The following is a 13030-nucleotide window of genomic DNA, read 5'->3' as shown; positions in this document are numbered from 1 at the left end:
AGGACGAGGAACTGAAGGAAGTAACCAATTGTCCAGCCAAACTCTGGATTCTTCACCATTGCCAATCTCTTGAAGCAAACCTTGTTTCATCAGATCTCTCCCATGAAGCATACTACGCAAAGCAAAAGAAGGTCTCACTCCCACGCCACAGTCAAGGAAGGATGAACGACTAAAATAGCGTTGTCTGAGCAACCAAGACAGTAACGAGTTAGGCTCCGACCACACTCTCCATGCCTGTTTGGCTAGTAAGGACTGATTAAACTTCTCAATATCTTTGAAACCCAACCCTCCCAGTTCTTTCTCTTTACATAGCTTCTGCCACGCCACCCAAGGAATCTTTTTTCTGTTATTTCCGCTACTCCACCAAAACTCAATCATTACACTGGTAAGCTTCGTACAAACGTACTTAGGAAGCTTGAAACAGGACATCGCGTACACTGGAAGGGCTAAGCACACTGATTTCAACAAAATCTCCTTTCCACCATGCGAGAGGGCCTTAGAAAACCAACCTCGAAGACGACCTTGCAGCTTCTCCCGAATGAAACTTAAGAGTTTAATCTTAGAACCACTGAAACACTCTGGAAGACCCAGATAGGAACCTTCTCCACCTTCCTGATCAATCCCAAGAATTCCTTTCCCCTCAGCTTTAGTCACATCAGGTACCTTGGCGCCAAAGATAACTGAGGATTTAAGATGATTGACTACTTGACCCGACGCATCACCATAGAGCTTAAGACACGCCAAAATCTCCGCAGCTTCCCCTGAATTCGCTTTACAAAGCAGTATACTGTCATCCGCAAACAGAAGGTGATGTATCGAAGGACAAGACTCAGTAAGATGAACACCATGAATATGACCAGCTTCTTCTGAGGAATTGAGACAGCTCACCAAAGCTTCTGCGCAAAGAATAAACAAAAAAGGAGATAACGGGTCTCCTTGGCGAAGACCTCGTTCCGGTTTGATGTAGCCATGTGATTCCCCGTTCAGTAAAACCGAGAAAGAGACTGATTTAAACATTTTTAGAATTAGAAAAAATACCACTAAGTTCATAAAAGTATTTCATTAATAGTTAATGTTTTTCTAATTTTTTTGGTTTGTAAAACTATTTATTTAATTTATTTTAAAAAATACTAACGGGCATTAGAGGCAAAAATGGTACGAAATAAAAATTAGTCTAATGAGACATATTTACCTTTTTATTGGCCTGAAAAAAATAATTTTCCCTAACTTTTATTTGTCAATTTTTCCTAAATTTTTTTGAAACTAATTTCCCCGTAATTTGTTAGGATTTTTTTTTCCAGTAATGATGCTTTTTGTGAATCAATTTAAATAAGTTAAAACAAACAAGGAGATATTGGCAAAACGGAACAAAAAAATAACATAGTTGTCCCTATGGTATAAAACCATATTTGTCCATTTATTCTCTCTTTACCTTTTTCATTTCTGAAATTTAATGAAATAAATAGTTTTATGAATCCAAAAAAATATTAAAAATATAAAAAATTGATAAAATACCTATATACACAAACACATTTTTTTTTTGGTTAAAAAAATTGATAAATAAAATTTTAAAATTACATTTCACTAAAAGTAGAATTCGTCTTCTATGGAAAATGAGTTAGTAGAAAACGAATTCCAGAATAAACAAGTTCATCTACTTTTTTTAGAAGAAACAATCTAAAAATGATTAAAATTCTAAATATAGAGAATGCGAATTCTACTAATTGTAAAGATTGCTACTTTTCTTTTGAATGGAGTTTCTACTTTTATGAAGTATTCTAAAATTTTGGGTATGCGAAATCTAAACTTAACACGAAAGTCTACAAAAAGTTGAAATTATATTCATAATTTTTGTCATAGTTCTACACAGTGTAGAAGGTGTCTTCTACAGATAAAAAAAGCTTTTCCAAAAATTAAGGAAGTTTAAGTTAAGAAAATATTCTAAAAATATTCTAATTTCCTAAAACCGTGTCCTGGTCGATTTTCTTTGTCAAAATATCAAAAAAAAAATGATTTTGGCTTTTCTTCTTCATCAATCTATGATTTCTCCATAGCTTATCTTGTGATTTTCAAAAACTCTTGTTCTACGATGCATATCTATACAATATGTTGTGTTTGAGAATTTAGTGTAAGCACATGATGAGTTTTTTTTGGCTGATGATAAAGGGGATAGACTACTGTTATTGGAATCAAGTTCTACCTTCGAGGATTTTAAAAGAATAGTTTTGGAGGATTTTAGAAACCAAATGAAATTAGGTTACGGGATATTTTTGATCTGTGTCGTGTGTTATTTTTTTTTAAAATTGTTTTTACATTTTTTTTCCTTTCTAAAACATTATGGGATTACCTTATTTTTTATATCTTTTTCCATTAAACTTTTTAAAAATGGTTTTGATTTATGTTTAATTTGATTAAGGAAATGTTAGTTTTGGGATTATAAAAAATATTATACTATAGGGACAACTTAGTGATGGTTTTATACCATAGGGACAACTATGTTGTTTTTTGTTCCGTTTTGGCAATTTTCTCAAACAACATCTAATCTATTAAAACTGAAGTAATAATATGAACTAACCTTTGAAATAACATCTAATCTATTAAAACTGAAGTACAAATATGAACTAACCCTTGAAATAACATTTTAATTACACCCAATGCCATTTCTTTATTTTTTTCTTTTAATCATAATAATTAAGGTTAATAAATAAGACTTAATAAATAACAGTTTCCATAAAAAATGTTATGAAATTGTCTAATCTTTAGCTACCAAATAAATTTAGAAGATTGCAATCTTTCATTTACTTTAAAAATCAAAATCTAAAAGTTAACATTGAAATTGATGACCGTCATAAATGGGGGAAAAAAACTGGGAGATAGATTAAATTATCAAATTAATTTATTGATTTACGGAAATTAAAATTTCAGAACAATAAAACTAACCCAGTTATATTTAATTAATTGGCCTCTTCTAATTTAATTAGTAGAATAATGTATGTATTTAAAATTTTATGTACTCTTATGTTGCAAAATTTTAAAATAATAACAAACTAATTTTATATATATCAGGTATGAAACTAACAATGTTAATATAAGAAGAAATATCTATTTATTGATTTTAAAGATACTAAAATAATGCATCAATTAATAAATTAATATTTACATAAAATTTTAAATGATCTATGTATTAAAACTATGGAAGATTAGATCAATTTCCTATTTTGTCTAAGATTTTCAGATTAATAAAATCTAATAAAATTTATATTTTAAAATGTACATAATATACTTGGTAATTTTGTTATGTAATTTAAATATGATAAATATTCGTGTAGAAGCGCGATTAAACTCTAGAGGAAACAATATGTTGTTTCCTACTCTAGCTGTCAAAGAAATACAAATGACAATTCGAAACAAATAAATTAATTTTAAAAATAAAATAATGCAATTATTGTGTTTTGAAATACCTAAGTTTATAATTTGTTACATGATTTTTGTTAATATATTTACCATTAATTATATAAAACAAATATTAATGCATAAAAATGAAACCAAATACCCAAGCGGACGCACGGATCAAGATCTAGTCTATTCTATTAAAACTGAAGTACAAAACAATACTTCTATATTCTTAAGTAATTTCTTACATTTTCTTCATTCCTTTTAAACTAATTTTAACCAATTCCTTTATTGTCTTTTCCAAATAATTAGACATCATTTATTACAAATGTATAAAATAAAAATTACCTATTTTTAAGTGTTATATTATATTTTTATATTCTTTTTCACCTTTCTAAACTACTTCATTAATTGAATCTACCATAATATTTTGATATTTTTTATAGTATCAGTTAGACATGGACATTCATGTATAGTTCGAATACAAATTAGCTTTTTTGGATATCAGGTTCTTTGGATTTTAAAATTAAATTTCGTTCGGGTATTATAAATTCTCTGATGGGATTCGAATTAGATTCTTTCGGGTCCAGGTAGGTTCGTAATAACCTAAAAATATCTAAATAATGTGTGTCTTTAAAAATGTCACTATTTATAAGAAGATAGAAAAACCTAACATCCGTCATCAAGCTCTACTAGTTCTGTTTAAAACAATAAACTCTTTTTATCGATCTCTCAGTAGTCAGTTTCATTTTACACTTGTTTGTTAGGTTACTAAATGTGGTAAATTTGTTTCCTTTTTTTGGTAGACAATAGCTTTTATCTTAAGTCTGATGATCAGAGCAACAACTCCAGTGGCAGCTATGGGATCTCCATAATTCCAGTCAGCTTAAAACCATGGTTTTATAGCGAACCATAATGTACAAGTTCTAGATACATAAGTCAATGTTTATTTTTTGTGTTGTTGTTGTTTAATAGCATGTTTGTCTCGTCATCAGCCCCTAGGACATACACCATATATTTCAAGGTTAAGGTTTAAGACTGTTTCTGTTCATGTATAGGTAGGTCTAAAGAAACACTAGTCTCATATTTGTATTTATAAAATATAAAGTGAATAGGAAAATTTATTTTTATTTGGTTAAAATGTGAAATTGTATTTAATCATCAAAGAAATTTTTGGTGTATTTACGAAGACCTACAGTGCTCTGTTGTAACTAGAAAAAAGCAGAGCCGGCAGTATTAAAAATCAGAGCTAAAACTGTTTCAAAGAGAAAAAATTGAGGTTTTAATAATTCCACTTCACGTTTGGCAAGCGAGGTCCCAAATGGAGAGGAGTTCTACTGTCTCTCCATGCTGTGATGAAAGATTTGAGAGTTGCATTCGATTTGGCAAGCGAGGTCCCAAATGGAGAGGAGTTTTACTGTCTCTCCATGCTGTGATGAAAGATTTGAGAGTTGGATTCGATTTTTCCTTTTGAATCATGAGTGAGGTTGCTTCAGATCTCTTCTCCCATTTCGTTCTTTCCATATTCAATACATTGCAGCTTGGAAGACAAGGCAGAGAATCAATGCTTCAGCTCTACGAAAGCAATGTTGGGAGAGTGACCTAATCGTTCCATCAGTCGCGGAGCACGAAGCATGTATCAAAATTTAAAATTTAATTTATTTAGGCATAAAATTTCAATATATCATTATGATTAATTGGTTGAATCTCAATAGTTTGACCAAGTGATAAATAGCCGATCTATATACACGTCGGATCCGTTTTGTTACCGAGTCAGCGAAGTGGGCTTTCGATTGTTCATATTTTGTATGGGCTTTCTGTTGCTGAGTATGTTCATTTTTTGGCCCAACAAACATAAACCGTCTCTGACCTAATGTTCTTCGGACAAGAGAACGAGAGAGGCGTCCCACATCCTTCGACGGCGAGATTCTGACGTTTCCGCTTTCCCTCGCCAAATGTAACGCTCTGAGTTAAGATTTCGTGATTAATCCACTCAAATCGCTCCCCCACGATGTGTATTCAAAGCAATCTTCAAGCTCAGAGTCGGTGTGATCTATGTATAAATAGGGGTGAGATTTCTCCCTTACAACACGTCTTCTCTTCAAATCTGTTTTATTCATCCTCATACATGTTGATATGGCTAACTCTAGGTTTTTTTTCTCTGATCTGAAGTCCGGCAAGTGTACCTCCGTCGTCGAGGCTAGGCTCCTGCGGTTCTGGGAGGCCAGGAACGTTAAACGCAGTGGGGAGCTCATGTGGGTCGATATGCTTCTGGATCCGTTGACGTAAGTCTGTTCTTCCTAATTTTTTTTTTTTTGTAATTCAACAATATTCCGACGAGTTTCCTCGAGCAGGTTATGTTATTGTTTCACTTGAGAGAAACTTATTTGTCTTTGGAGAGTTTAAGGATTCTCAGAATCTTTGCAATTTTAATACAGTTTTTGATGATGATATGTAAAGCCATAACGGTGAAGGCTTCAATTGCTTTATATGTCTTCTGATTTCAAAATAAATTATTATTGTCGATTTTCCATGATATAAATGGGTATATTTTTCCAAGGTATTTGACATTTAAGAAGGGTCATCAGCTACATTTTGTGATGCAGCAATTTGTTCACGTCCTTTCACTGCAGGTTCTTTTTTCTTTGTTATGGCTGCAATAAGAATCTTGAGCCGTTGAATGACATCTATACCTAAGCACATGTTTGTCTCGACCTTTCTGTTGGTTATAACACAATTTCTTTTGTGCAAGGTTGCTAATTGCCGTCCTAATATTCTTTGCTTATGGCCATCAAATCGTGGATATGATAACGGCTTGGTCAAACTCCAGGGAGGTTGTCTGTAAAGAAACAAATGAAGCTAAATTGTTGAGAGCAGAAATTAGTTGCGGCTGGAACCAGCATTGATGAATGTGTGTTGTTAACTCTTACGATTGAAAACATGTAGCCCTTTTGTAAATAAGAATGGATGTGTATGGTTCTATTGCTGGAAAAGAGAATACACAAATATGTAAGCCAAATTTCAGTCATATGTCGTTCGTGGAGCAAGATTAAAATTGTTACATGATCACCGGTTAATAGAATTTCCAGCTTTATATATGTATCACGTGCTTTACATGGCAATAGGGGAGGGCTCTCGCCAACGACGCAACGTACTGCCACAACATACTTACAAACATAAAGATATGAGAGGCCAAAAGTGAGAAATGAGCAAACTAAACCCAATCCAGAGGCAAGAACTTAACAGTTGCTGCTCTACCTTTGCTGAAGTAATTGCATTTCTGAAGCTATTACTAAAGTTCACCTCTTGCTTCATGACCAAGCTCAAGCTCTTCTCCATCCGGGAACCATCCTTCCTAAGTGAGCATGTTTGCTTCTATCTAATGTTGTGATTAACGTCTTTTAACTGCCAGTTTAAGAAACGCTATTAGTCGCAGAAAAGTACAAGCTTGGTTTTTATCTACTGCTACCTTTCGTATTTCTAATATATAAAAAGAATCATTGTCTATTTTCTACAGAGTTTTTGCTTGCCTTTCAAACAAACAAACAATCAACATTAAAGGCAATCTATAAAGCCTACACATGTCTCCGCTCAAGAATAAAAACTGATAAACGCGAATATCACGAGACCACATGATGCATTTCCCTAAGAAAAAATGACTCACTCAACTCACCTCATCAATGCACGAGCCTGACATTCCTCCCAACTACAAAACTGTTTTCTCTAAAAAAAAACTTCAAAACTCTTTAACCAACGCTGAAATTATGAGATTTGTAGAGTTCTCTTCTCTGGTTGTGTGTGTATAAACTCCAATGGAGAAAGATGAGAGCTTGTACTAGACTTAGAAAGAGAGATTGATGAGAGTGTTTATGAGAGAATAAGAGACTTAGGAACAAATATTAAGAGACAGAGAGATTAGGAGAATAAGAGATTAAGAGATTAGAGATTAGGGTTTCAGATTCAAGAACAAATTTATCATTCATGAAGTGAAGAGGGAAACTCCCCCTTACTCCCTCCCCTTACTCCCTTAGTCATTACAAATCGCCATCTATTATATGAGTTTTACATTTGCAATCTCATAACCTAAATCTAATGGCTGATAAAGGACTTGAAGATGGACGATCAGGATCTGGTCTTGGAGTGGTCTTGTGCAAGCTGTAAAGTGGAGAAGATAGGATAAGGAATCAATGGCTGGATTTGCTCAGTTTGAATTGGACAGCCAAGATTGTCTTCATGTGTGGTCCTGCTCCAAAAGGTGCTTTACCTTTTGCTTTACCTTTTGGCCAGCCTGTCACAAGCTGTCTCACGCCCACTTGCTTCTCCAACGGTCACAAGATCACGCCCTAAGCTTCCTTGTCCCTAACTGAACCAAACTCCAATTCTGGTCGATCCGGGTAAGTCTGGTACGGCCACTTGCTTTGTACGGTTGTTGGTACGGACAGGCCGTCCGTACCTCGCCCTAACTTTGCACCTCGCGTTCAGACTTCTCCAATGGTCGATCCTATCTGATCTTGGGTCGCCCTAAGATTGCACCGTCCGTATCTCCGGGACGCCCTATCTTTGCACTATTGCCTATCTTACTCCAAATGATGTCTAAGCCCTTCCTGGACTTAATCCCTATCTTTGCACAGCCTTCATGACACTTCTAGACTTCTTTAAACCCTCATGAAGCCTTGATAGACAATATCTGATGATCTTGCCTTATCTTTGCCCAAGACCCAAACTCCTCCAAACCACTCCTTTGGCTCCATTTCTTTCTTCAAGTTAACACTCCTCCTCAAGCTTGACTTTAGCTGATCCTAAGTCAAGCTTGGAACCTTGAAGAACTTCCTCATTAAAAACCTCACTAAGGAAAACCCTTTGGGACAAAACCTTGATGAGGGAAAAAAAGTAAAGTCTCCAAGGCCTAGGGATTGGCCAGTGAGCTCTTGTGCCTTAGAACCAGTGTGGTTTGACACAAGAAGCTCTGGATCACGGCCTAAACAGGTGCAGCAACACTTCAAGGCTTGTGCACACTTTACACCACACCTTCTTGGACTCTTCTATAGAACCGGTTTAGTGTCTCCGGACTTCATGCCTACTTGAAAGGCTAGGAGTGACCTGATCCTCTCCATTGAGTCTCCAAGTAAGGTACCTGATACATTATTCCACAAGTGTATCAGTACTTATCAAGTAACATAACTCAATCAATTCATGCTTATAGACCGTCTTAGTAAGACTAGTATTCCTTATAGATTACTAGATATGTTGTCGTCTAGTAAAACTAGTATTCCTAACAAATTACTAGATACGATTGAAAATGATGAATTGAAATTGAGTACGGGGAAACTTCCCTTTTGTTTTGGTGAGGAGTGACTGGACCGGCCTGAGTCTTCCCTTCTCTCGTGGCTTCTTGCCATCTCCATCAGGTAAGACATGCCTAGCTCCTTTTGCTTTGGTGAGGAGTGGCTGCTCTTCACACACCACTTGAGTCCCTCACTTGCTAAGCTTATCAGATCCTTCTCTTATCATGCAAGCTCACCAACACTCTCCCTCAAGCTTGAGACCGAGTATAGGGAAGGTCCAAGCTTGAAGGTGAGCGCATACTAAGCTCTATGATCATTCTTGTGGGAACACCTCCATCTTCTTCAGACTTGATGCTTACAGCCCCACTTCTCCATGATGCAATGGTCTTGGTCTTAATTGCATCACCCTCCTGGTGATGCTCTTCCTTGCATGTCTATTGTCCTCTCTACACTCATCTGATGTGTAGGCTATGGTGACTAAACCACCATGTACAGAACCGCAAGTCACCTCTCCATTGTCACAACATCCTCTCTACCCTCTTTAGAGCAGGCTGCGGACTTCTCCACAGAATGTTGGCAATAGGCTTCATCTCTCCATTGTTACAACATCCTCTCTACCCTCTTTGGAGCAGGCTGTGGACTTCTCCACAGAATGCTGGCAATAGGCTTCATCTTATCATTCTCTTGTAATGATAAGGAGGAAACAGGTCTTGAACTTTGGCTCTTCAGGTTGCTCATTTGAATCCCCACCGCAAGCTTGAATTGAGTATAGGTTCAAGCTTGAAATGAGCCTCAATGAACTTCAAGACCAGGAGCACACCACCCTAACAGCTGCGCTTAAATCACTGATCCACCCTTTTGCCTTCAGCTTCAAGTATCATCAGATCACCGGCCTTCCTCATGACTTAGGTGGTGACCTTCTTCTTCTTGTGTGTCCTTGAACCAGGAGCTTAACAAACTCGTGGCCTGCGCTTCTTAAACCAGCTTCTACACACAAGCACCTTCCCATTGCTCCACACAATGGATCAAGTCTTCCTCTTGTGTGTCTTGAACCAGGAGCTCAACAACCTCGTGGCCTGCGCTTCTTAAACCGGCTTCTACACACAAGTATCTTCCCATTGCTCCACACAATGGATCAAGTCTTCCTCTTGTCTTGGATAGGTGGTGAGCAAAGAACACTTCTTGTGAACCTGAAACACCACTCAAACTCCAGCAAAGATAAGACACAAGAGTATTGGGATCAATCCTTGATTAATCATCAAGTTTGATTCCCAGTCTCACAAGCATTGCTACAGATTAAAACAAGTCATTTTCAAGTTCTATCTTTGCAAGCAACCTCTCTAAGCACAGACACTTTCTTTTCCAGATTTATGCAAGCTACTTAGGCATTTTTAAAGCTTCTTTACTCAGCAATTTAGACATGAATCTAATGATTCAATGTAAGACAGCCACAAGACTATATGCAACAACTTTCAATTCGGTTTCAATCCATGTATGCAAGCAGACTCAATCAATCACAACAAGCATCATTATGAACCGGAGCTAAGCATATTAACATATCTAGTAATCCTAGTAATACTGATAAGTTACTAGAAATTTTAAAGCACTTACATTGCTGCTAGTAAGCCTAGTATAACTAGTAAGATTTTTGGATTACTAGGAAACCCGATGAACCATCAAGGACTGAGATTACTAGAAACAAAGCTCTTTTAGTATCCTGGGACAGATTCTAAATTCATTTTATTTCATTCAGCAATCTTTTAAACAATTCTCAGGTTTTCAATCACATCACAACATCACAACCAGTCAACAACACAAGCTCATTATCAAGGTGGTTTATAGAATCACTTACAACAAGGAACCAGGTTGATTCCTTTTGCATTTTGTGAAACCGGCCATGATTTTTGTTGGATCTGAGAGTCTGGATCATCACCCACCTCCTTCTCCTTCAGTTCATGGCCACCATCTTGTATCTAATACTCAAAGGCCCCTCCTTGTTTCATGTCTTCTAGGCGCCCTCTTCTTGGACACCATTTTGAGACTGGATGAGAGAACACTTCTTGAACAAGGCGATTTGAAGCAGGATTTCCACGCCTCTCCATACACCATTGTTTCCAAGGAGAAGCACCATCAGGAACGGACAGTAGAGACAGAGAGACAAGGAGAACACTTCACGGCTTCACACTTCTTCTTCTTGAAGAATCTGAGCTCGGATGAACATGTCTTCTAGGCTTTGGTTTGAGCTGAGATGGGAGAAAGTGCTTTACGGAAACTACAGCTCAGGTTTTGATGAACCTAGCTCTGATACCATATGAGATTTGTAGAGTTCTCTTCTCTGGTTGTATGTGTGTGTGTATAAACTCCAATGAAGAAAGATGAGAGCTTGTTCTAGGTGATTTAGAAAGAGAGATTGATGAGAGTGTTTATGAGAGAATAAGAGACTTAGGAACAGAGATTAAGAGACTAAGAGATTAGGAAAATAAGAGATTAGAGATTAAGGTTTCAGATTCAAGAACAAGTTTATTATTCATGAAGTGGAGAGGAGAATTCCCCCTTACTCCCTTAGTCATTACAAATCGCCATCTAAGGCTTATATATGAGTTTTACATTTGCAATATCATAACCTAAGTCTAATGGCTGATAAAGGACTTGAAGATGGACGATCAGGATCTGGTCTTGGAGTGGTCTTGTGCAAGCTGTAAAGTGGAGAAGATAGGATAAAGAATCAATGGCTAGATTTGCTCAGTTTGAATTGGACAACCAAGATTGTCTTCATGTGTGGTCCTGCTCCAAAATGTGCTTTACCTTTTGCTTTACCTTTTGGCCAGCCTGTCACAAGCTGTCTCACGCCCACTTGCTTCTCCAACGGTCACAAGATCACGCCCTAAGCTTCCTTGTGCCCTAACTGAACCGAACTCCTATTCTGGTCGATCCGGGTAAGTCTGGTACGGCCACTTGCTTTGTACGGTCGTTGGTACGGGTCCGTACCTCGCCCTAACTTTGCACCTCACGTTCAGACTTCTCCAATGGTCGATCCTATCTGATCTTGGGTCGCCCTAAGATTGCACCGTCCGTACTGTCCGTTTCTCCGGGACGCCCTATCTTTGCACTATTGCCTATCTTACTCCAAATGATGTCTAAGCCCTTCCTGGACTTAATCCCTATCTTTGCATAGCCTTCATGACACTTCTAGACTTCTTTAAACCCTCATGAAGCCTTGATATACAATCTCTGAAGATCTTGCCTTATCTTTGACCAAGACCCAAACTCTTCCAAACCACTCCTTTGGCTCCATTTCTTTCTTCAAGTTAACAGAAATCATGTACATTACCCAGTATATCAAGTCAGAAAGTATAAAAGGAGAAAATAATTTCAAAGACCATTGTAATAATCTAATTGTTCTTAAAAACAAATTCAATGATTGTAAACAAAAAATGGTGAATAAAAACATTTTCTTCAAATTCCAAAATTTGGAAGTATATAAATTATCCAATATTCATTACAGAAAATTTCTAAACATTTGTATGCAATTTTATTTAAAATAAATACAAGTATTAAAAACATCCTCATAAACTAGTTAGAAAAAAATACCTCTTAAATTTTGGTCAACACTGGATTCGATTTATTCATGTGAAGATATATTTTGTATAATTAAAAATATATAACCTAATAAAAAATTAATTTGAAATTTAGTCTAAAATTTTATAACTTAAATTTGTTTATTTTTGTATTGTTACACGTATATGTCACTTGAATTTGTTACTCTGCAATTTTTTATAACTATACAATTTAATATTGGAAATTAAGGTTTTAAACCAAAAAATTGAATATTTGGTTTTATTTTACTTCACAATAGTATTTGCTACATATGATACTATTCCTAAAAAATATGGATACACTATATAAACATTGTAGATATTTTAATAAAACTGTGATAATTTAAACTAATAAAAAACAATTAGTACACATGTGTAAATAATATTCTAATTTAATTACTTAACATTGAAAATTAAAAAAAAATTGAAGATGATATGGATTGATTATAGTATTGCGTAGACGAATATTATTGAGAAGCAGCTACAATTTTCTCAAACATATTCGCTACAAAAAAGTATGTACGAATATATTTTATATAGGCACATACACACTCATACATCTCTATAACATGTTGAGTTTGTGCTTACATAAATATATGCCTATTTATTGTAAGTGGTATATATGTTCATTACAATATTATATCGGTCCATAACGAGTAAAGACATTATTCTATTTTTGTATATTGGCACCAGAGCCGACCTGATATTAAGGGGGTTTGAAACATTCTTTAAGAATTTGTATAAATATTTTTCTCA

At 35.7% G+C, this 13030-nt stretch overlaps 1 protein-coding gene and 1 long non-coding RNA gene across 18 annotated transcripts in view; one reads left to right on the top strand and one right to left on the bottom strand.

Moving 5' to 3' along the window:
* The window catches only part of LOC106447820 (hippocampus abundant transcript 1 protein-like), a 24962-nt gene extending 18471 nt beyond the window's left edge, over window positions 1-6491 (top strand). For 4 of the 17 annotated variants that reach the window (XM_048747934.1, XM_048747937.1, XM_048747936.1 and 1 more), the window contains 2 exons: window positions 4200-5462; window positions 5566-6491. In XM_048747934.1, coding sequence (XP_048603891.1) covers window positions 4200-4268 — 69 coding nt within the window. In that variant the 3' untranslated portion in view covers window positions 4269-5462; window positions 5566-6491. Of the gene's footprint in view, window positions 1-4199; window positions 5463-5543 lie in introns of all 17 variants that reach the window. The other 13 variants (XM_048747932.1, XM_048747925.1, XM_048747931.1 and 10 more) reach the window with 13 other exon arrangements.
* Window positions 5885-13030, bottom strand: LOC125581844. Its single transcript, XR_007319591.1, has 2 exons — window positions 7067-13030; window positions 5885-6798 (listed from the first exon to the last, which is right to left on the bottom strand). It is a non-coding gene; the product is annotated as an uncharacterized LOC125581844 (long non-coding RNA).

Source organism: Brassica napus, chromosome C2 (assembly GCF_020379485.1).
Source record: "Brassica napus cultivar Da-Ae chromosome C2, Da-Ae, whole genome shotgun sequence".
NCBI lineage: Eukaryota > Viridiplantae > Streptophyta > Magnoliopsida > Brassicales > Brassicaceae > Brassica > Brassica napus.
Note: the sequence above shows the minus strand (reverse complement) of the source record. Positions and strands in the feature narration are given on the sequence as shown.